This window comes from Osmerus mordax, chromosome 4 (assembly GCF_038355195.1).
Source record: "Osmerus mordax isolate fOsmMor3 chromosome 4, fOsmMor3.pri, whole genome shotgun sequence".
Taxonomy (NCBI): Eukaryota; Metazoa; Chordata; class Actinopteri; order Osmeriformes; family Osmeridae; genus Osmerus; species Osmerus mordax.
The window spans coordinates 20,581,310-20,604,665 of record NC_090053.1 but is presented as its reverse complement, the minus strand read 5'-3'; the positions used below and the strand labels follow the sequence as shown (position 1 = coordinate 20,604,665).

At 46.1% G+C, this 23,356-nt stretch overlaps 1 protein-coding gene across 2 annotated transcripts; it reads right to left on the bottom strand.

The window, feature by feature from the left end:
• Positions 1 to 7,888: 7,888 nt before the first annotated feature.
• On the bottom strand, positions 7,889 to 22,937 carry slc6a13 (solute carrier family 6 member 13). Of its 2 annotated transcripts, XM_067234009.1 has the most exons (14): positions 22,744 to 22,937; positions 21,424 to 21,558; positions 19,964 to 20,104; positions 18,598 to 18,685; positions 17,856 to 17,988; positions 17,336 to 17,470; positions 15,238 to 15,341; positions 12,460 to 12,584; positions 12,079 to 12,191; positions 11,853 to 11,990; positions 11,047 to 11,149; positions 10,548 to 10,648; positions 9,996 to 10,166; positions 7,889 to 9,633 (listed from the first exon to the last, which is right to left on the bottom strand). In XM_067234009.1, the coding sequence occupies exons 1-14, from the start codon at positions 22,922 to 22,924 to the stop codon at positions 9,469 to 9,471; spliced, it is 1,833 nt and encodes a 610-aa protein (XP_067090110.1). In that variant the 5' UTR covers positions 22,925 to 22,937; the 3' UTR covers positions 7,889 to 9,468. The 2 variants fall into 2 exon arrangements, with proteins under 2 accessions (XP_067090110.1, XP_067090111.1); XM_067234010.1 differs by lacking the exons at positions 19,964 to 20,104; positions 21,424 to 21,558.
• Between the last annotated feature and the right edge of the window lie 419 nt (positions 22,938 to 23,356).

Sequence of the window (23,356 nt, the reverse complement as noted above, 5' to 3'; positions counted from 1 at the left end):
TAAAAGTCTCCTTCGCTGCTGTGTCCCTCCGAGCGGAGCCAGGAGGGCCTAACCCTGACTCCCAGAGCAGGAGCAGAACGAGCCTGGAGGCCCTAACCCTGAACCACAGAGCAGGAGCCGAACGAGCCTGGAGGCCCTAACCCTGACCCACAGAGCAGGAGCAGAACTAGCATGGAGGCCCTAACCCTGACCCACAGAGCAGGAGCAGAACGAGCCTGGAGGCCCTAACCCTGACCCACAGAGCAGGAGCAGAACGAGCATGGAGGGCCTAACCCTGACCCACAGAGCAGGAGCAGAACGAGCTCCGCTCGCCGTGCCTGTTTCTGACTCCAGATGAACTCCAGATCCCGCCTCTACGGAGCATGTGAGGAGACCCTTTGATGTGTCGATCGACCGTGCCTCGAATCCCAGAGCGGCAGCATGGGATGAGCCCAGAAGTGGGTCTTCACAAACAAGTTTGGCAACAGACAGATCGTGATGCGTGGCCTTGTCTAAGCAAGTTCTCAAGTGAGGTGGTGGAGCCGGGGGGAGTTGTGTCGTGAGGAGGGTGTGGAGGAATAGCAGGTTTTACTGACATTCTGACACCACAAGCGCTCAGTTCTGGTTTTAACACCACGGACTTCCTCCCTACATTCACCTCTTAAACTACAGAACTTGTTAACGCTGAGAGGCGTTGAAGTCCGATCTACGTCGTCAGTTTCTCTCTGGCCCTCCTGTGCAACACTATGCAGGCTGTGTGTGCGGCACAACTGGGAATCTTTGGTCCGTAATACCGTCCCCACAACAACGCCAGCAGCAGTGTCACCACAATGACGAGAAAGCTGAAAGTAAGACTGCCACGTTATAAATAGCCTGTTAGGGTTCTCCTCTGAATCCTTTTCATACACTAGCCATTGTCCCCCAGCTAGGATGAGGCGAACGTGAATATCTGAATGCTGCAAAGGCTGCCGTGATCTGGCACATGAGAAGGTTGAGATGACAAAGGATGGATGGCGTGATGAGGAAGATGAGAAACAGATAGATGCCGTCAGAGATGGGCTATTCTTAAGAGAGAAACACGACTCAGTAAATAAATGAAAATAGGACAGGGTTGGTGACTGTGACGAATGATGGACAGAGAGAGAGAGAGATTTCGCGTGACGAGATCTGGTCCTGTCTTGGATGACGGTGGTGCTACTGATCTACAGCTGGGTCAGAGACAAGCGCACGTCAGCCCTGTCACATCCAGATGAGGCCAGTCTGGCCAGCCACGTCGAAGGGGCACAACACACAGCTGCTAATGAGAAGCAGGCAGTCAGGATTTCATTTCAGGATTTTCAGCCTTGAGTGAAACCATGTGTTCCTAAACCCAACCCGGATATGGAGACAAGGTTGCTAGCTCAGTGTTTCCATCTCATGCCCACTCACACACCCTAAAACTCTTTCCCTATCCCCAAAAAAGGTTATGACGGAGCACAACGATCTTCTGCTCGCAGTAGAAGAACGTAGGAGGCCTCTCGTCTGAGAGAATCTACAAGCTCAGCAGACAGGCTCATCCCAGGTCGCATGTGTTCCCCTGCTGAGCACAAGGTCAGATCAGGTCCCAACAAGTCTGTGACCCTCTGAGTTTAAATAAAGTTCAGTTTGAACGCTGACCCTAAGCAACCAATCAGCATGAGCGCGGTTGTGCTGACTTTCTAAAGACACATGCTGGGAAAATTCCACCCTGCAGGTTTTGGAATGGGGCCGCGTATAATTTCAAGGAGCTTATTCCCTCCTACCCCTTGGTATACGATTCCGTCAGGCCTTTAAAAAAGTTATTGATCGGCTTGTTATGTCTGCCGACACAAGGCCTACATGACTCGTGTGCAGAGTGGATGTGTGTTTCACCATACAGGCGGCTTCCTAGGCTCATAAATAGTGCAGCGTTCCTCGCTAGCTGCATCGAGAGCTACCGCCTGCCTCCGCCGCCACCAGCCCGCTCACGCATCCAGACTGAGAGGAGGCTGCAGGGTGCCGCTCGCTAGAGAGGTCTGGGGCGTGAGGCTCTGATGGCCATAAAACCAGGGAGTCAGGTGGCTGACCGGTTAGGGAATCGGGCTAGTAATCTGAAGGTTGCCAGTTCGATTCCCAGCTGTGTCAAATGACGTTGTGTCCTTGGGCAAGGCACTTCACCCTACTTGCCTCGGGGGAATGTCCCTGAACTTACTGTAAGTCGCTCTGGATAAGAGCGTCTGCTAGATGACTAAAATGTAAATGTAAAAATGTAAAATCAGTGCGTATCCTGCCTCTCTGCTGCTCTCTCGTAACCCAGACGACCCTGACGGAGGTGTCGCCATCAGACATGGACGAACAGGATCAGACACCGTCTCGTATGTCGGTCACGATGACAGGTTTATCTCAGGGTAACAACGGCAGGCGACATATGAATATGTCCCTAGGCCTCCATGTGTTTCTTATCCAGCTCTGCCTAAGGTCACAGACAAATTACCTCCTGATTGAAAGTGCGCCTGACAAAGAGATGCTAGCGGGCTTCATCATCGCGTTCCCCCAGACCGTGATACAACAGTCGGGTTTTGGAAGCTACAACGTCCAGCAATGATTCATATTTATTCTAAGACACTGATGTGGCGGTGTGATCGGAGTTTCAGTGGCACAATGGCTCATTTGAGTTCTCTCATCTCCCTGGGCAGAAGATGATTTACATTCTGGAGGAAAACAAACAACCTCAGAGTATTGCCTGCTGGCCATCACTACTGGCCGAGTAAAACTCTGATCTGGGGCCCACAGGCAACCCAGATTAGACTGTTTCATCTAGGAACACATTCCTGTGGACTACAGAGAACCATCTCTTCTCTAGAAACTATAAATATAGGTAAAGGGAAGGGACAGGCATTGAGCTCTATAGCCTTACCCTTTCACCACCCTGATCCACATTTAGATAATTATGATATTCTCTGATTTATTTGGCTAAACCCCTCAAACAGACAGGTTCTGTAATGGTTTATGTCATGGGCCTATAATTGAACAAAGGTAAATCAGACTGTTCTATTTAAATGTCCATTTGATCAGTGGACGACAAACTGTTGCATCTACTAGCCTAGTCCACAGCTTAGTTCTGGTAGAAGTACAGGTTTGCTTTGTTTTGTCAAAGTCAGGTCATGTAGCTAAGGAGTGTCCAAGGTGACTTGCTCAATTAATAGCCTAGTTCAACGCTGGTAGCTATGTTATGTTTGTCTGTTGTAGGTTTAAGGACAGAACTATGTCACATCACTTAGTCTATAAACTCCTGTTCTGTTCTCAGATCAGGCTGTGATGTCACGAAGATGAGATGCATCAGAAGCTATGTCTGAGACAATGGAGATACTCAACACACAACAACAATGCTGTTAGTTCACTGTACCGACGCACACTTAACGTAGGCCAAATACTCTTCCAAGGTTTCTGAATAGCATAACAGCCTATCTTTTAAAGAAATATCTGGTAATTAAATATTAATTTGAGCCTTTACCGTTATACAAGACGTCATGCAATTTTGGACAGTACTTAGCCTATACACAATAAGTAAACACTATTCTTCCACGCTGCTCACACATCACTACCTGGTGAGATATTTGGATGTCACGCTGTCTTAGTCTCTGCGATGCAACATCGTTCAGCTCAAATTAAGGGACATACTAACGTTACACGTCATTATTAGGAGTCATCATGTCCCTCTCTTATTTGTATACAATCCAATTTGACAATATAACCGATGCCATACAGTGGCACTGCAGTCATGCAGCAGGCACAACTGTCCTGAAAGATCGACACGCTCCCAATTCACATCCAAGCCCCGCATCCCTGTGTGGCAGCAGCATTCGTATGCTTATATAAACTAGTGGCGAGGTGGATAATAGATCACGTTAGTTATTGTCCTGTATGATTGACTGATCTAGAGCTAATATTGTTATATAGTCGGCAGACCAGATAGCTACCTCTTTCACCGGAGGGAATTTCTTTTTGCATTCCATTGATAGAGACCGCAGATCCGTCTGCATGTTCTCAAGCAATTTCTTTATCGCCTCGGGACTACTGGTCGACATTTTGACGATGACTTCAACCAAAATGTAATAAAAAAATATCAAAATAATAAGGAATGCAGTTGCAATCCTAAAATATGCCCGGCCTACTTATTCGCCACCTTTAAAAAAGGAAAAACGCCGTGGACCTCCTCACAAGCGTCCATTGACACAATATTCCACTTTTCTGCTTCGCCCTGCCCGTCCGTATGGAGAATTGAAGCGATGACAAGGGCATATGTTTCTCCTTAATAAAGGGTTTATAAGTTATTTTCATGAATTATCATAATTATCTCTATACTAGATAGCGGTGCCGTTTAACAGCGTCTAAATGTGTTCTTTTCAGATGTAGCTAGGTTCCAAGGCTACTGTCACCATTGCCAGCTCCGCTTCAATCCCACAATGCACTGGTAGACATTGACACGTCATTTTGACTTCCGTAAACAGTGACGATTTCATCAGCACGGTTACAGTGACCTCTAGTGGAAGAAAGCATGTAGAAAGTACAGCAGAAATCAAGGATACGAAGTGCATTGTTCTGATAGTATTTCGGTGGTTATCGTCAAGGGAATACTGTAGGGATTATATCCTTGATTTTCTGATGTAGCCTACTTTATGCACTATTTGAATATTGCTTTGGGTTAAAGCGCGGTGTTGTATCACCCGATGCATTCTCTCTCTGGATTGGCACCCCCTCGCGGGAGCGCGCGCGAATCAAAGAGTGAAGGAACGAAGGGGAGACAGAAGTCTCACATTCTACTTTCTTTGTTATAGAATTCAAGAAAAGAATTTCTGTTATCTATGTAAATATCAGATACTATTTTCAACAGAAAATCCTTCAAAATCGTCATTCAAACCAACATTCTTGCTTCACGACATCGCATTCTGAGGAAATATACCGCAGTATGATTACCAAAGGAAATGTATTTTGTGTAGCAGGTTATTTCACATGGCTCTTCATACTAATGTATAGGTTCAAAGGCATGCGATTTTAATGCAGTTAGCCTGCGCGTAGGGTGGGTTACTCAGACAGGTCGAAAACAACAGTTTTCTAATCCAGAATAGGCTATCAACTGTCCTGAAAAGGGACCAAAGGTTCACATGCCTATAGCCTACAAAAGACGAGTGCTAAAAACGATGTATTAACTATGTATCAACATCAAAAGAAATGTTCTCACCATCAAATCCCTTTTTAAGATATATTAGCTACTCTTATTGTTTAAGTCAATGAAATAAATGAAAAAATACAACATAATAATCCCACACCTACCATGGACTATTATGATTTCAGACCTGTCCACCCTACACATACACATGTATTGGTATTACATTTATGCTATTAAATAAGGAAGAAACACATACAGGGGGAGAGCATTTCATGGCAGGCCTTGTTTTCCATTTGATGTAGTAAGTGCAATGCACTCCCTGCTAACACTGACTAGGAAAGTGTTACATGCCCGCAGTGTACAGTAAGATTCATTTGATGCTGGGATATACAGAACAGACAATAGAAGGGGGTGCAATTAACGACAGGCTTGTTGTATTCCTTCTTGCCATGAAATGCACCCCCTGCTAACCCTGACTAGGAAAGTGTCACATGCCTGTAACTTACTGTGGTTACTCATACTAGTGCCCTCAGTGTACAGTAAAAAATCATTTGATGCTGGGATATACAGAACAGACAATAGAGGGGGATGAATTTCACGACAGGCTTGTTGTATTCCGTCTTGCCATGAAATGCACCCCCTGCTAACTCTGACTAGGAAAGTGTCACATGCCTGAAACTTACTGTGGTTACTCATACTAGTGCCCTCAGTGTACAGTAAGAATCATTTGATGCTGGGATATACAGAACAGACAATGGAGGGGGGTGCATTTCACGACAGGCTTGTTGTATTCCTGTTTGCCATGAAATGCACCCCCTGCTAACTCTGACTAGGAAAGTGTTACATGCCTGAAACTTACTGTGGTTACTCATACTAGTGCCCGCAGTGTACAGTAAGAATCATTTGATGCTGGGATATACAGAACAGACAATAGAGGGGGGTGCATTTCACGACAGGCTTGTTGTATTCCTTCTTGCCATGAAATGCACCCCCTGCTAACCCTGACTAGGAAAGTGTCACATGCCTGAAACTTACTGTGGTTACTCATACTAGTGCCCTCAGTGTACAGTAAAAAATCGATTGATGCTGGGATATACAGAACAGACAATAGAGGGGGGTGCATTTCACAACAGGCTTGTTGTATTCCTTCTTGCCATGAAATGCACCCCCTGCTAACCCTGACTAGGAAAGTGTCACATGCCTGTAACTTACTTTGGTTACTCATACTAGTGTCTGCAGTGTACAGTAAGATTCATTTGATGCGGGGATATACAGAACAGACAATAGAGGGGGTTGCATTTAACGACAGGCTTGTTGTATTCCTTCTTGCCATGAAATGCACCCCCTGCTAACCCAGAGTAGGAAAGTGTCACATGCCTGTAACGTATTGTGGTTACTCATACTAGTGCCTTCAGTGTATAGTAAGAATGATTTGATGCTGGGATATACAGAACAGACAATAGACGGGGGTGCATTTAACGACAGGCTTGTTGTATTCTTTCTTGCCATGAATTGCACTCCCTGCTAACCCTGACTAAGAAAGTGTTAAATGCCTGAAACTTACTGTGGTTACTCATACTAGTGCCCTCAGTGTACAGTAAAAATAATTTGATGCTGGGATATACAGAACAGACAATAGAGGGGGGTGCATTTCACGACAGGCTAGTTTTATTCCTTCTTGCCATGAAATGCACCCCCTGCTAACTCTGACTAGGAAAGTGTATGTATAGGGTGGACAGGTCTGAAATCATAATAGTCCATGGTAGGTGTGGGATTATTATGTTTTATTTTTTCATTTATTTCATTGACTTAAACAATAAGAGTAATATTTCCTATCTTAAAAAAGGATTTGATGGTGAGAACATTTCTTTTGATGTTGATACATAGTTGATACATCGTTTTTAGTACTTGTCTTTTGTAGGCTATAGGCATGTGAACCTTTGGTCCCTTTTCAGGACAGCTGATAGCCTATTCTGGACTAGAAGGCTGTTGTTTTCGACCTGTCTGAGTAACCCACCCTACGCGCAGACTAACTGCATTAAAATCGCATACCTTTGAACCTATACATTAGTATGAAGAGCCATGTGTACTATACTTTGCCATGTGTACTATACTTTGAATCTGCTAAACAAAATACATTTCCTTTGGTAATCATACTTGGGTATATTTCCTCAGAATGCGATGTCGTGGAGCAAGAATGTTGGTTCGTGTTCGTTACTATACGGTTTGAATGACGATTTGGATTCTTCTCTTGAATTCTTTAACAAAGAAAGTATAATGTGAGACTTCGTCCCATTCGTTTGGTTGCGATATCAAGACGAAATCCTTCACGCTTTGATTCGCGCGCGCTCCCGCGAGGGGGTGCCAATCCAGAGTCATGCATCGGGTGATACAACACCGGAAAGCACGCACATACACATTCACATTTTGCTATTCAGCTCAATTTAAATAAACGTTATGTTCGATATCTTATATTTCTCTTTCACTTATAGCCAGTGAGTATTCCGCCGCCACGCACGCAATTATTCTTTTGAAAAGTTTGATAGGGTTTTTCAGACAACATTATCGAGAAGTTGAAGTTGTAGGCCTAGAGTAAGAATTAACACCATCTGAGGAAGAATCTTTTTTGAAAATTCTACATTTTCTCAAGCGTCTGATACGTTTTACGTCAGTAGGACTGTACATTGACGATGATCATGTGATATCAAATATTTAAACATAAAAGTGACTCTTTTCTTCAAAACTTTTAATATAAATTTTCTTATTTTACAATGTCAGTTGTAACACACTTGGACTGTAGGCTACTCAGCTTTGCATCTCTGAGAGATGCCAGTTGGCAGTTTTTTATGAACCCTGTTAGTGCAAATGTTTATAGTAGACTATACATTTAATACATTGTTATATCTTACCACAAACTACACTACAATGTAAATCATGAATCCAAACTCTGCGAACATGCAAGAAAATGCACCCAGTTCCCTAGCAACCCAGACCATGTTGTTGGGAGGAATGTCTACACAAGGCTCAAGGCAAGGCTTCAATGTTCTTTCATTTCATTATTTGAGAAAGTAATAATTCCACAGTACTTAGAAAAATGCTCAAACCCAATGATTACATCACAGTCCAAGTAAGCTTTTGCATCAAAAGTAGTACATTTGAATCCAGCCATGATAGTCTCAGGGTAGCATAGCTTATTCAAATAGCCTCTGGTTGAATAAAGACAATCAACTTCATGATGAACAAGTCTATGATGCACAAGTTGTCATTTATATATATATTTTACGTACAACAAAAAGAGGCATAAACTAAATAAACATGAAAAGAGAATAGTGTTTGTTGGCATGAACAACTTTTTTTTTCCTGATTGTGTAGATCTGTTACATATTAAGTTCTATCTTAACCACATAAGAGAAAAATAAACTGAAAAAAATACTGATTCAGTGGAGTGTGCACGTTTGAATTGTATCTTCACAAAAAATATATCGAAATGTGAATCCTATATTCATGTAACCGCGTGTTTTCAGTTATATATTTAATGCCATATTCTGATTCTCCTCTATGCTATACTAAACTATGATGTTGCCGCAACACAACTAGATGCAGCTCAATTACAATACATTCAAAAATAAACAGAACACCTAAAGATACTGAAAGAAGAATAATCGTATTTTACAGGCAAACAAGGAACTGAAACGGCCAATGTCAAAGCAGTTCCAACTCTGTTCATGAATCGGAATGAATTCAAGTGAACTTTAAGGATTGTGCATAAATGCATCATCCCTTTCCTCCACGCCAGTTAGCCTTTTGCGATAACATGTTGAACTTATTACACCATATGCCTAACATCATATCAGAGATATGCAAGAAACCAAGAACAACTAGAATGCTTCCGTAGAAAGCAAATGTGATCAGGAAACGGCCTCAGCCCCAGGAATGAGTCACGACAAGGTCTGCTCAACTGCCATGGGTGGACGAACTAGCAACAAACAAAAAACATGTATCTTTTCTAGTTCATAGACCCCAAAGGGTGCAGAAGTGCGTTCGACTTCTGCATGAAGGTGGAACTGGCTAAGTCACAGGACGGCGGCTTCATGTGAGTGTGTACACGAAGCAGCAAACAGAAAGTTCCAGAAACACAGTATTCTGTGCCGAGAGGACCAGGAGAGCGGAGATGCCACAGCATCGGAGTCTCGGCATCGGAGCTGAAAGGACCGCCTTGTCCTGTGTGAGGTATTAAAGAGACAAACTAAGATGGGGCCGGGGCCATGTCGAGGGACAGAGACACGAGACCTGCTGGATCGAGCCTCCTCCACAGGCCACCTCTAGCAGTTTGACTCCTTCTCGCTGACGGGCAAGTAGCCGTCCTTGGTGGGGGCTCCTCTCTGCCGGGGGCCATCCCCGTCAGCAGCAAACATGGCCAGCAGCCTCTTCTGTTCCCGCTTGGTTTTGGGTAAGTCGTCAGACGGCGTGGTGAGAACTTGAAGACGCTGAAGTAGAAGGAAGTCAGTATCAGAGTTTGGAGAACATTGGCATGGGTTAGAGGTTATGGGTTAGAGTGTAGGGGTTAGGGTTTAGGGTGAAGAGGTTAGAGTGTAGGGGTTAAAGGTTAGGGGTTAGGGTCACCCAAACCCTAACCCTAGAGCACTTTGTTCATTTTCTTCACATGTTTGCATTGAATATCAGAGAACGACAAATAGTTGGTCATGATTGTTAGCATGCAGCATGCTAGGCATGCTAGGTGCATTGCTGGTCTCTGATACTCAGTACTAAAATAAGGAGCAAATGAATGTGCTGCATGTCTGTAGACGTTAGCTTGTAGCACGACGTGTCTTGGTCCCGTTGAACTCACCTCTTTCAAGGTGCCCTCAGTAGTCCACAGTTTGTGGATCATCCACAGTGGGATGCACAGCATGGAGGACATAGCCAGGACCCAGCCCAGCCCGTAGCCCCATCCAGGATACTCATACTCATTATTGTACTTCAGAGGGGTGTACTTGATCAGGGAGAAGGCAAAGGTTCCCTGCAAAAGCAGATACATTTAATCTGGGGCGCAGGTTTGTTTTCAAATGTGGGTGGAAAGACACTTTTTATTTTTATTTTTAAGTAAACGAGGATGTGGCAGTTAAAAATAACTTTCTTCAAGAAAGTTTTTCAAAAAGTTTTTTTATGAAACGTATAGCCCTGCATTTACGTTTGCGGTGTCCCTCTGCTGTTGTTTGGGTTTAAAAGCAGCAAAACTCTCAAGCAGTTGTATAATCTTTGCATAGTGTAGGCTGGTATTTCATCGCCTTTTAATTGGGTTTGAGAGCAACCACTGGGAGACGCTGTTTTCTCACACGAGCAGTTGAGCTGTTGGGAACAGCATTTACATCTTTGAAAATGTCAAATTAATGTTACTTACAAAACAGGTGGCCGGCGTGAAAAACATCCAGCAGTATTTGATGACAGGACTCGGACGGTAGCCTATCATGTCTTCGATATTGTCATAAAATCGGTCTGCGCCTTTGTGCAGGAAATGAAAGAGAGAGAAAAGGTAAGTCCTGATCCTTGTGTAGCAAAGATGCAAACAGCAGTTTAGGCCAATACGGACTGAGCTGGAAGGAGTCTGCATGAAAACCTTTCAACCGTCCTCACATGACTCACTTCAAGGACATGGAACAACATCAATGATGTCCCTCAATAACTTTTTTAATGATTTTACTAAACAACAACAAAACGGAATACATTTCTTAGTTATCAAGGATAAAAACAAGAGGCTGAAAGGTTTCTATGAAGCGACCCACTGCTGGAAGCTAGTGGGGGGATGATTGTGCTGAATGTTATCTGAAAAAAAGAGCAGCATTGTTTCATTATTGCACCCCCTAAACCAGTCCCTGCATAACTTGGACGTAAACACTCACCATAAACCCAAGCAATGCAAACAGTCTCAAAGACAGCCACAAAGAGCAGGCACATTCCACTGGCAGCGTAGTAGTCAAAGAGCTGGAAGACATACATGCCACCCTGAGGAGAAAAGAACAATAAACGTAGGAAACACATGTTAACAAGCAGTGAGGCAAACTGTGAAGGTCACAAACTGGATTCCAGTTCTCCCCAGAAGGCTCATCTCCCAGACAGAGTTAGCTAATAAAAAGCTCATAATATTAATGTTGTAGGTACGTGTTTAATACTTGGGTCCCCTACGGACATCAAGCAAATGGCTCTTCGAGAGTAAATACAACGGGTACAAATCTCTCCAGGGACTTGTGTGTATTCTTAACCCTCGTGCTGTCTTCGGGTCACATGACCCAAAGGTTCATAACGAACCATCGTTGTGTTTACCCAATTTTACCCAATACAAAAACAAATTAAAATAATTTTATTTTAACCTTTGCAATGTGGGGGGTCTGAGACAGCCCAGCTGTTAAAAGAAAATGCTTCACTTTGTTTTTGTATGCGGTAAATCTGTCGCAATACGACGGTGGGTCACAATGACTGATGGGTCAGAATGACCCGAAGATAACACAAGGGTTAAAGTGAGCTTACCCAACCAGTATGTTGGTTGGTTTCTATGGGCGTGTGTGAAGCCCTGTCAATGTGACATTGCAAAAAGAGCCATAAAATAAATATGATTTGATTTTGATGACACGCATAACTGCAGGGATTTCGACTGTCCTGGTGCATGTGTAGGACCTGTGGAGAGCCCCTAGGTGGCGCTGTGGCATACCTCAGTCAGCATGATGAGGCCCATGAGGAAGGATACGATGGCCACACCCAGGATGAAGAGTTCCCGGCGGTTCTTACGGCGGAAGGTGGAAGGATACATGTCTACCATGGCTGTCACCAGGCTCTCCACACACACAAACTAGGGCCACGGAGAGAAGAGAGGTGCTACATGAATTCGCAGACACAGGAAGTGTGCGTGTGCAGGGGAAGGGGTGTGCCAGGCTGACCTGGCTATCGAGTCCGAGCAGGACTATCATGATGAAGAAGAAGCAGGCCCATAGAGGGGAGAAGGGCATCATGGACACTGCTCGGGGGTAGGCTATGAAGGCCAAACCAGGTCCTGGGAATCACAGAGAAGTTTCCAATAGTGTTAAAACTCTGACTTACAACAACACACGACATACACTCTAGACGTCAGGACGGGCAAAGATTAACAGTCACTCAAGAACAGATAATGGCCCAGTATGGTATAGATGAGTGGGTTTCTGACGCTGCAGTGCACAGTTATGGACAGGTTCTCCTGGTTGTGCATGCATGAGTGATACTGGACAGGAAGTGCTGGACAGGAAGTGCTGAGCATGAGTGGGAGACAAGGGAGCACCACTGACCAGACTCGGCCACCTCTGAGATGGGAACGTTCTGCTCAAACGACATGAAGCCCAGGATGGAGAAGATGGCAAAGCCCGCCACGAAGCTGGTCCCGCTGTTCAGGAAGCATAGCGCGATGCAGTCCCTGGAACCACAGGAGAGACACACTTAAGTCCCTCAAACAACAGGAGAGACACATCTAAGTCCCTGGAACAACAGGAGAGACACACTTAAGTCCCTGGAACCACAGGAGAGACACACTTAAGTCCCTGGAACCACAGGAGAGACACACTTAAAGGCAGGGTAGGCAATGTTCTTGAGAAGCACTTTTTGTCATATTTGCCAAAAGTAACGTCACGTCTTGATAGCAACCAATATATCTGAAGGTTTGACGGTAATAGGAAATAATCTGACATCTTTGGGCGTCAAAATACTGTATTAAACACGACCAATCATTAAGAGGTACCCTGACTATTGATTGGACGGGCTACCTGTCTGTCTACCTACCTACCTGCGCGCACTCTGCCCCTCCACTCAATGCTCGTTACTGTAGTTTTGTGGGAGTGGCTTTGAAGGGAGGAGGTGGGATATTTTGGTTTGAATCGTGTCAAAAAGAAGCTAAAATAGCTAGCTTCACGCAACTTGCCTACCCTGCCTTTAAGGCCCTGGAAGCACAGAAGAGACACACTTAAAACGAGGAGTTTGGAATAGCCAACCTGTTTTTTGTTTGTTTTTTAATTTCCTTTTATTTATTGGGTGTGCTCAAGCCTTCGGCGAGAGCACAACCTTTGTTCTCTCACATATATATTATTATTATTGGGTGTGCTCAAGCCTTCGGCGAGAGCACAACCTTTGTTCTCTCACATATATATTATTATTATTATTATTATTTTTATTTTTATTTCTTTTTGCCCCCCTAAAACTCAGTAAATACTTGGCCTACATAGACAACGTAGGTGTCAAAAGTTTTGTCTTGGTAGCGATTGAGTTGCTTCTATTGGAATTTACGTTCCGTTGCATGGTTTAAGCTTAAATTAAGTTTTTGTGGCGAAAAGTGAAGCTAACGGTGGCTAATTTGCTAGCCACAGTCACTGACGTTACTAACGTCACTGCGTCACTAACCTCACGAAAACACGCGTGACTACCTTTGGCAGAACATTCGTTTGGCATCTGTTAACTTGGGGGATAGCTAGGCTAACTATAGCTTTACTGCAAGGCAGCTGCAGAAACGCCACAAACAAAGAGGCCAGGGTGATAAATATTTACTCATTTTACTTTGTGATATGACACACAATTGTGATGTGTAATGTACAATATAAGTTGATATTATTAAGGAAGTACATCTACTTTCGGAAACAGTAGTCTACTATTTCACTGACATATTAGCATCATGACATTAGCCTGTGTTGCCCGGGCAACACATACTACAGTGGTCTATGATGTATCTGTTTTCAATCGTTAAAATAAACATTCCTCACATATACATTTTCGTTGTAGGATTTATTCTGACATTAGTAAACGATTTGTTGGTGAAATTACCATTACCTGTGGTTTCAAACCAGTGTAGCTCACTGCAACGCTGTAGCCTACTGTACCCGAGACACTAGTGTGAGTAGCTAACAACAACTCCTCAGCTGTTTAAGTCAAACGGCAACAGAACATGTTCGGCACTCCCCTTACTCAAAAGTCTTTCAGTAGGGAAACTATCTGACTACTAACCTGAACTTCATTGCCACAGCCTAAACTTTGTCAATCTGTTCATTAAAATAATTAATTTCAGCCTAAACCGTACAACGGAACGTTTAATCGAATTCAACCAACGCAATCGCTATCAAGACGAACACAGCAGTAGTCTAGTACTGTACTGTAGTAGTAGAATTTACCGGGGCAGCTTCTCCACACAGGGCTATATCGCATTTTGAGTTGTTACTGACAATGATCGCTACCAGTGAGCTTTTTATGAATGAGCTATTTTCCACTAAATAAATGTCAAGCTTATTTACGTTTTTGGGGGCATATTTTCAGTTAGCAGATGGTACTGTTTGAATCGCGATTCTATCTTCAGCCGGTAAAGTCGTAGAATAATCTTCAAAGGGGGTTCTTTATTAATGAATGAATGCAATATGAGTAGGCTAAATGCCTGAAAATATCACGAGAAGGGACAACTTAAAAGGACGTTTAAGTCATAGAGATTAGGTCCATTTGTACACCGGTCTGCCAAATGTATTCGTTTTGATTCAGCCTGTCAGCTGCCTCTTGCAGGGGAAATGAGAAGACATCATATTTCATTCTACACTTCACTCGTATTTTGAGTTGTAAATGAGCAGCAAAAAAAAGATGCTTTTAAATCTATGTAATCTTTATAAATAATAAGTAGGCCCGATGGATTTTTATATAAAATATACAGACCCCTGTGCAACCGACGCAAGCAAGCACACCCTACAATTTCCCCAGAAATTGTATCCTCTCTAGTTTTTATTGTGCCTGCTCCAATTTACCGGCTACTATGACTAGTAAACTAACATGGGCTAGTGTTGGTCTTAGATGGACAGATCCATATAAAGTTTCACACTTAATTTATTAATCGTTGTGATGTGTAAGCAGTAAGGACCGACAAAATACAAGGTTGATCCCTCGACATGGAAACCCGCCCTCCCAACGTGCTTATCACGGTATGAAGCCGGACAAAAAGATTCCTTTGGCTGAATCCTATCAGAAATGTCGTGCTTATGTTATCAAAAGCTGACAAAGGTCGATCTTTTATTTCCATCACACCACCGTTCGGGTTCGTCTCTGACCTGTAGCAGTTGTTGTTGTACTTGTTGTAGCTCCCCAGTGCGGTGAGGCAGCCCAGACAGATGGCGTAGGAGAAGAAGATCTGAGTCCCTGCATCCATCCACACCTGGCCGGAGAAGAGGACCAGAAACACACACGTCAGGCTCAGGGAACAGGAGACATACCTGCACATCACACTCCACTAAACACACACGTCAGGCTCAGGGAACAGGAGACATACCTACACATCACACTCCACTAAACACTCACGTCCCTTGAGTGGCTTTCCAAGGTCTGGTCCCCAACATGTCTAGATTTTGTTGGATGATATTACGTCTTCTAACTGTTGACCTTCACGAAACTAGACAGTATAATGTGGCGGCATCAGGATTTCAATGTGAAAACAGTTTCAGTATTTCCTCCAGTTCTGAGGTAGTTTCACTGAGACCGATGAAGCTAGCATACATTATTCTCTAGTTTCGTCCGGTAAGGTTCACAAGGACTGTTCAAACAATCACACCCCGGGGGGTGTCGCTGTGGAACCAGCCGGGGTCACTTTGCCTTGAACCCATGTTGACCTATGTACAGGGAAGCCCGGAACCTTTGTGGCACTTTTCGTGACACTGTCTATTTCAGCCTGCGCCTGTTCCCACCATCGTCAAGCCCTCCTCCCACTGCCACACAGGGCATTGTTGGCCTCTCATCACCCCATTTCTGCTCGGTGCCAATCTTCACCTCCCAGCGAGTCCAAAGACTCTCCACCCCCCAACTTAAGTCCTAAACCCAGGCTCTCACCCCCTCCTCCTCCTCCTCCTCCTCCCCTGACAATGTCAGACTGGCACCCTGCTTTTCTATATCTATGGGCTTCCTCGCGCCAAGTGTGGTACTTTTCCACGAGCCTGCGAACACCAGAGCACAGTTCCAATCCCAATGAGGGCACTCTTTGTTCTCCCAATTGGGTGAAAGTAGACCCAGGAGCGACGGGGGCACGTTTCAGATTTCTGGCGGCCAATCAGAGCCTCTGATTAAGCCGGCCGAGCTACAGAAGCACAGGCCACAGCCACAAAGGCAGATGTTCTCAAGAAAGCAACTCGGAGCAAACTTGTCTTTGCCTGCACACACACTTACACACAAGCACAAACACACTCACACACACACACAGAGAGGCTTGTATTCAGCACGGAGAGACCTCCAAGGCTTTAAAGAGGGGCACTCCTTTTTTCGTTTTCGGGTGTTACTGAACGACGGGTGCCAAAATGGAGAAGTGGTTGCGAAATAGCATTCTCTCTGTTTGATCACCAGAGTGGGGGAGTCTGGGAGCTGTGATGACTGCATTCCTCATTCCCCTGTTCACCCTCGCCTGTCCCCCCGCACCACTTGTAAAGTAGTTCCCCAGACCAATGCCAGCCTCAGGGATTTGGTACTACCAGACCAAGTGATAACCTTGTAGCCTTGCTAATACACCCCTACTGTACGGTTGTGATCGGACAAGTCATTTTTGGTTCATAGTGTTTATTTGAGGCACGTTGACTCAGTCCCTTCCGCCATCCTCATGCCTGTATGTATCGGGCGTCAGGTGGCTGAGCGGTGAGGGAAGCAGGCTAGTAATCTGAAGGTTGCCAGTTCGATTCCCGGCCGTGCAAAATGACGTTGTGTCCTTGGGCAAGGCACTTCACCCTACTTGCCTCGGGGAGAATACCCCTGTACTTACTGTAAGTCGCTCTGGATAAGAGTGTCTGCTAAATGACTAAATGTAAAATGTAAATGTATGTCTGTGCAAAAGTACCGTTTCCCTGAAGAGACAGTCTTGTTGGGTCAGATAAGATTAAGAAGCTGTACCTCAAGAAGAGTTACTTAATAGGTAACGCCAAAAGGAGTGTGGGGAGACATGAGGATCGTTTGCATGGCAGGGTTTAGAAACTCCATTCAGGCAGCTCCATCAGAGTGAACACACACAGTTTTGCGGATGTGCGTTTGTGACTCTGGCGAGCTTTGCGCTGGAAGCACCGCAGTAGGAGAATGTAAGTTCACGTGATGGAAGAGTTCAGTTGTTCATTTCGGACCACTGTATGTGACAGACATGTACAGAACGAGCGCATGTAAGCTGAACGCTGAACAAACCTGTGGGTCCTTCAGTCTGCCCAGGTCAGGGTACAGGTAGAACTCGATCCCCCTGGACGCCCCTGGCAGAGTCACGCCTCTGATCAGGAGGATCACCAGCATGGCGTACGGGAAGGTCGCCGTGAAGTACACCACCTGGGGAACCAATCAAAACACTGGTTGGATGGTTTTCCGAACTGTCTGGTTGAGGGCTTACCCCAGATGGCTTGGGTGGTCTGGGTTCAATTCTGGCCTGGTCCATTAGCTGTATGTCTTCCCTTCTCTCTCTCTCTCTCTCTCTCTCTCTCTCTCTCTCTCTCTCTCTCTCTCTCTCTCTCTTTCTCTCTCTCTCTCTCTCTCTCTCCCTGTCTTTCCTGACATACTTTACTTATAAAAAGGGGGTTAGAGAGAGAGAGAGCGGGGGAGGGAGAGAAAAACAGAGGCATAGAAAGAGAAAGAGAGAGGGAGAGAAGAAAGAGGCAGAGAGAGAACGAGAGAGAGCGACAAAGAAAGAGAGATTGTGAGATTGTTGGGGCAGCACCTTCCCGGTGGACTTGACTCCCTTCCAGATGCAGAAGTAGCAGATGACCCAGGCGATGGCAAGGCACAGAACCAGGTCCCAGTTCAGAGAGCCAATGTGATCGATGCCGGAAGAGATACGCAGAACCCTCCGTCTGCGAGCGCACACACACACACGCGTCTTATAATGCACACCTGCAGTATGTAGACAGTGAAATGACTACCTTTACCATAAAACAACACACGCACTCTACGTATTTGTTATATACGTAGTATACGTATATACGTATTTGACGTAGAGTGCCCCCCCCCCCCCCCCAGATGCTCGTCTAGATCTCTTCATTTCCGCACTTATTGAAATCAAATCTTTTGACAAGAAAACAAGCAGTTAGTCTGAGGCGGTGCCCCTCCAGGGCAGGAGGACCGGCCCCTCCAGGGCAGGAGGACCGGCCCCTCCAGGGCAGGAGGACCGGCCCCTCCAGGGCAGGAGGACCGGCCCCTCCTGGGCAGGAGGACCGGCCCCTCCAGGGCAGGAGGACCGGCCCCTCCAGGGCAGGAGGACCGGCCCCTCCAGGGCAGGAGGACCGGCCCCTCCTGGGCAGGAGGACCGGCCCCTCCAGGGCAGGAGGACCGGCCCCTCCTGGGCAGGAGGACCGGCCCCTCCAGGGCAGGAGGACCGGCCCCTCCAGGGCAGGAGGACCGGCCCCTCCAGGGCAGGAGGACCGGCCCCTCCAGGGCAGGAGGACCGGCCTTCTAACACTTACTCCCAGAACTCGATGACAGGAGAGGTGCCGTTCACATAGTGGGCTTGATTGATGGAATCATTCCTCCTCTGAAACTCCACACAAGATTCTTGAAAAGGAAAAGAAAAAAAAGGACATTGAACAAGAAGTCCAAGGCTTTGTGGAGGTTTCCAGGGGAAACACGAACGAGAATTACAACGCTTCCGTCAACTTTGATGGAAGCTGAAATGTGACTGAGATAAAGGAATCTGCACCGGCCTGGGCGCCATTCTCCCACAGACATGTCTAAGAGCTGTGCGGATCTGACTGTGGAAGGCTTTGTTGAAAGGCTTAATGGTCCCCCAATCAATGTCTTAGCCTTTCAAAAAAAAAGGTTGTATGGCATAATATTGAGACTTGAGGGAGGGAGGGCTTTAGTGGGTTCCTTCGTAAACAAGTGGTTCACAGTAACGCCTGGGACACTACGGCTACGATCGGCTACGACTGAGCAAAAGCTGTTCACACCAGACGCGCATTTCTCCGCGCCGGTCACCAAGCCTTTTAGCTACTCTGAGCTTTCCTTTACGCTGACATGGTACATAAACATGGCATTGGCTATATCTATGATCCTTATCAACGTTGTCCTTAATTGTTGCTGGGGGTCATACAACTCCCTGGGCTTTTCAACTTCGAGAATTCATTTGATGCTGATTTTAGAAATCGACATGGGGGTTCTCTCTCGGTAGGCTATGCCTGCACGCGTGTGTGTTGTGTGCAACGCGTGACAACTTGTTTCTCTCAAACAAACAAAACAACTACGGGCATGCTAGCTCAACAGATCAATCCGTTTATTTTCATTCGTTTTCATCAGGGTAACCACATGTAAAGGCCGTTCGTTACCAACATTGTGTAATTATAAAGTCTACAACTTTACAAATGTTCACCGTAGTCTACAATTAATGGAGTAAAATCTTAATAACGTTTTTTTATTCAAATATATCAACTAATATGGTGTATTTCATCATCCTGCAGCCGATTTCGCAAGCGTCTCGCGAAAAAATTCGACCAGCTGCCGAAACAGTCGCTGCAGATCGCAGGCGATCGCAGCCAATCGCAGCGCTTCGCAGCCAGTGTGGTCGGTCCCATTTGATAACATGGGCGCAGAAAGAAAAAAGGCGGCGCTTCCAGGTGCGTCGCAGCAGATCGCAGCCGATCGCAGGCAGTGTGTCCCAGGCGTTAGCGAGAGAGATGGAGGAACTTTCTAGTCAGTTTAACAAATGCTAAACAAAATGGAGGCCAAGAAGGGTGTACAGATTGCAGAGAACCTCACACCATGCGTGAGGTGGTGTGAGGTTACAAACATCACAGACCATCTTTATAATTGTTCTGACTCCCCCCCCCCTCTCACCTGTGTTCCAGGTGTTGTTGCAGGAGGCCCAGGGCAGATCCCAGGTGAAGGAGTGAGACAGGTAGAAGATGGCCCAGGCCAGCACCACGATGTAATAGAAGTTCAACAGCGCCACGATCACCTGGGTGGCATAGCCCACTCCTGTAACATCGGAGAACAACTGACAATAAATCAATGACACTTTGAAAGAAATAGCAATAAGCGTTCAAAAACACGGACGAGACTTGAGCTGAAAGCAGGGTCGGATTGGCCGCCGGGGGAGTCGGGAGATTTTCCAAACAACGGTAAAACGGACGCGGCATAATGAAAAAAAATAAAAAATAATAGTAATAATAATACACGGCCGTAGGCCGGTCTGCGTTTCAAAGTCCCGGGCCGTTCTTCAGTCCCAGTCTAGACCTGGCTGAAAGCAGTAGTGGTTTTAGGCACGGGCGAACCGGGCAGTCACCCGGGGAGGGAATTTCCCAAGTGCTTAAAATTAAATAAACCCTCCCGCTATCCTTGAGTTTCAAACGCACTACCAGCAGACGGTGCCAACCGCGACACGTCATATCTCTGAGTTGTGGTTGGGGGGGGGGGGGGGTAAACCTGGGAGCCAAATGTGCTAGGACCGCCACTGGCTGAAAGGATAACGTGTTAGGGGGGAGTCAGGTGGCTGAGCGGTGAGGGAGTCGGGCTAGTAATCTGAAGGTTGCCGGTTCGATTCCCTGGCCGTGCAAATGATGTTGTGTCCTTGGGCAAGGCACTTCACCCTACTTGCTTCGGGGGGAATGTCCCTGTACTTACTGTAAGTCGCTCTGGATAAGAGCGTCTGCTAAATGACTAAATGTAAATGTAAGTACAACATGTCGCAACGAATCCGTAAAGGTCAAATGAAATTCTTAGCAATTTGCAGTTGCATAATTGACAGGCAAGACTTGTAAAGACTTGAGGTGAAGACTTGTAAAGACACTGCACTGAACAAAGTAGAGAACTATGTGTTGCGTAACCAGCCAAGGTATTGCATGCTGTTCCCCATTCAATTCTCTCCATGGTTCATGTATGAATGACTGCAGTCATTTTGTGCTAACTGGGGCCCAGCTGAATGATGAAAGCAAAGGAATATTGTGAAGGAAGCCAGTCTTGGTGGAGTGCCAGCCGTTACATCCACACCAACCTCCTCCCTCCACACTGGCATGAACACACGGATGTGCACACACACGCAGACACAGCAGTCAGATTTGCTAAAAAATGCTTTGATTCTATTCGGATTCTTTGCAGACATCGGATCATTAGCCCATGTAGGCATCCATGTTAGCGAACAATGAACAAACTCTGCCTTTGTAACCGTGACATAACTCCGACAAAGCGACACACAAAACCGATGATGATCTTGTGGTGCCGATTCATCAAGCTACGAGAGGGTGCTAGACGAGAACGCTAGGACAACATGGTTCTCTCCCCTGGATGTTGTGCGTCACCTTCAAACAGAGGGCTGATCTTCCTCCAGCAGGTGATGCCCCCCTCGCTGGTGAACTGGCCCAACGCCGTCTCCAGGAAGAACACAGGGATCCCACAGGCGAACAGGAAGATCAGGTAGGGGATGAAGAAGGCCCCTGGTGAGGGGAGGAGACACACAGCAGACCACGTTTAGTTTGATCTTTACGCGATCAGGAAGTGTAGCTGGGACAGGTTCGTTTTCTGACTGAACTGGAACAAATTTTTCTTTTCAATGGCATGATCCAGTCAGCCGAAAGCTTTGAAGTTTTACATTCTAGCTTGATTCCTGACAGCTGATTCGAACTGTAAACAAAACTTTGACCTTTCACCTCTTGACCAAGGAATAACCCCACCCCCACTGTTTAGAAAGACTAACTTTATGGATGCCTCAAGGGGAGGGGCTTACATAATTCCACAAAATAGTGGAGTATTTTTTCCTATACTATGAAGCCAAACCAAGTGCAAATATTTGAATGCCATGAATGTGGTTGAAATGGTATGTATTTTACAAGTTTTGGCATCTACCTGGAGAGAACATACCAAAAAAATCCCTGTTTATTGGAGTTATTTATCGCCATACAATTAATCTTATGCCACAAAATTTGCACTTTTTTGGAATTTCACATTCCCATTCAAATAAAACACTGTAAATCTTAATGGCCATGGAATCCAATATACTCAAAGGCTCCAGTGCTGTTCAATAAAACAGACTTTTGGTTTGAAAACCCCAGGCAACTCTGGCAGACGTACAGGAGTACACTTTGGATGAGGTAATTGTCGACACAAAGTGAATGTTGACTTGTTGAATTCGAAGCACAATTGTGTATTTCTGTGCGTACAATAAAGAAATTGGGTTTCCACCGCGACTAAGACTAAGATGTTAGCATCCAGTCAGAATGAGAGCGTTCCGCGTAGGCTGAGTCCCTGCTGCATGTCCCTGCTGCATGTCGCTGCTGCATGTCCCTGTTGCATGTCCCTGCTGCATGTCCCTGTTGCATGTCCCTGCTGCATGTCCCTGTTGCATGTCCCTGCTGCATGTCCCTGCTGCATGTCCCTGCTGCATGTCCCTGCTGCATGTCCCTGTTGCATGTCCCTGCTGCATGTCCCTGTTGCATGTCCCTGCTGCATGTCCCTGCTGCATGTCCCTGCTGCATGTCCTCCCCCCCCACCTCTCCCTCCCTCTCTCCCTCCCTCCCCTGTCACACCTCACTCAATAAACCAGGAAAAATAGCCCAAAACACATCTCACATTTATTTGTATACATGTTTTTAGAGCTCAACCTGACTGCAGGCCGGACCCACCTCCTCCGTTCTTGTAGCACAGGTACGGGAAGCGCCACACGTTGCCCAGGCCGATGATCTCTCCCGCCACGGAGAGAACGAACTCCACCTTGTTCCCCCACTGGCCCCTCTCCTGGATCTTGTCGTCCGCGCTGGGCACGATGTCCAGGGGCCGGCTGTGTCCGTTGGAGCCCGGGTCCATCTTGGGCAGGCTCTCCATCTCGCCTGCTCGTCCTGAGGAACCAGACAGAGAGAGACGATCTGTGCCCAGAGCCCAGAGACAGCACAGTGTTGGGGAGAGCACAGTGTTCCTCCTCTCTGACTAACAGCAGCAGTGTTGGGGAGAGCACAGTGTTCCTCCTCTCTGACTAACAGCACAGTGTTGGGGAGAGCACAGTGTTCCTCCTCTCTGACTAACAGCAGCAGTGTTGGGGAGAGCACAGTGTTCCTCCTCTCTGACTAACAGCAGCAGTGTTGGAGAGAGCACAGTGTCCCCCCTGCTCCTCTCTGACTAACAGCAGCAGTGTGCGGTAGAGATAGGGAAGAGAGGAGCGGTCTCTCTTGGTCCTGGTCTTTGCTCTGTTTCATTATCTCCTGGCTCACATCAATGGTTTATCAAATAGCTACTTTACAG

What these genes read in the sequence shown, in the direction of transcription:
- slc6a13 (XM_067234009.1), bottom strand. Translation starts at nt 22,924, where the DNA reads ATGGACCCGGGCTCCAACGGACACAGCCGGCCCCTGGACATCGTGCCC. An exon ending in CTCAGAGGTGGCCGAGTCTG is followed by an intron (nt 12,192 to 12,459) that starts GTCAGTGGTGCT and finishes TGTGATTCCCAG; the next exon opens with GACCTGGTTTGGCCTTCATA. An exon ending in GCCTCATCATGCTGACTGAG is followed by an intron (nt 11,150 to 11,852) that starts GTATGCCACAGC and finishes TTTTCTCCTCAG; the next exon opens with GGTGGCATGTATGTCTTCCA.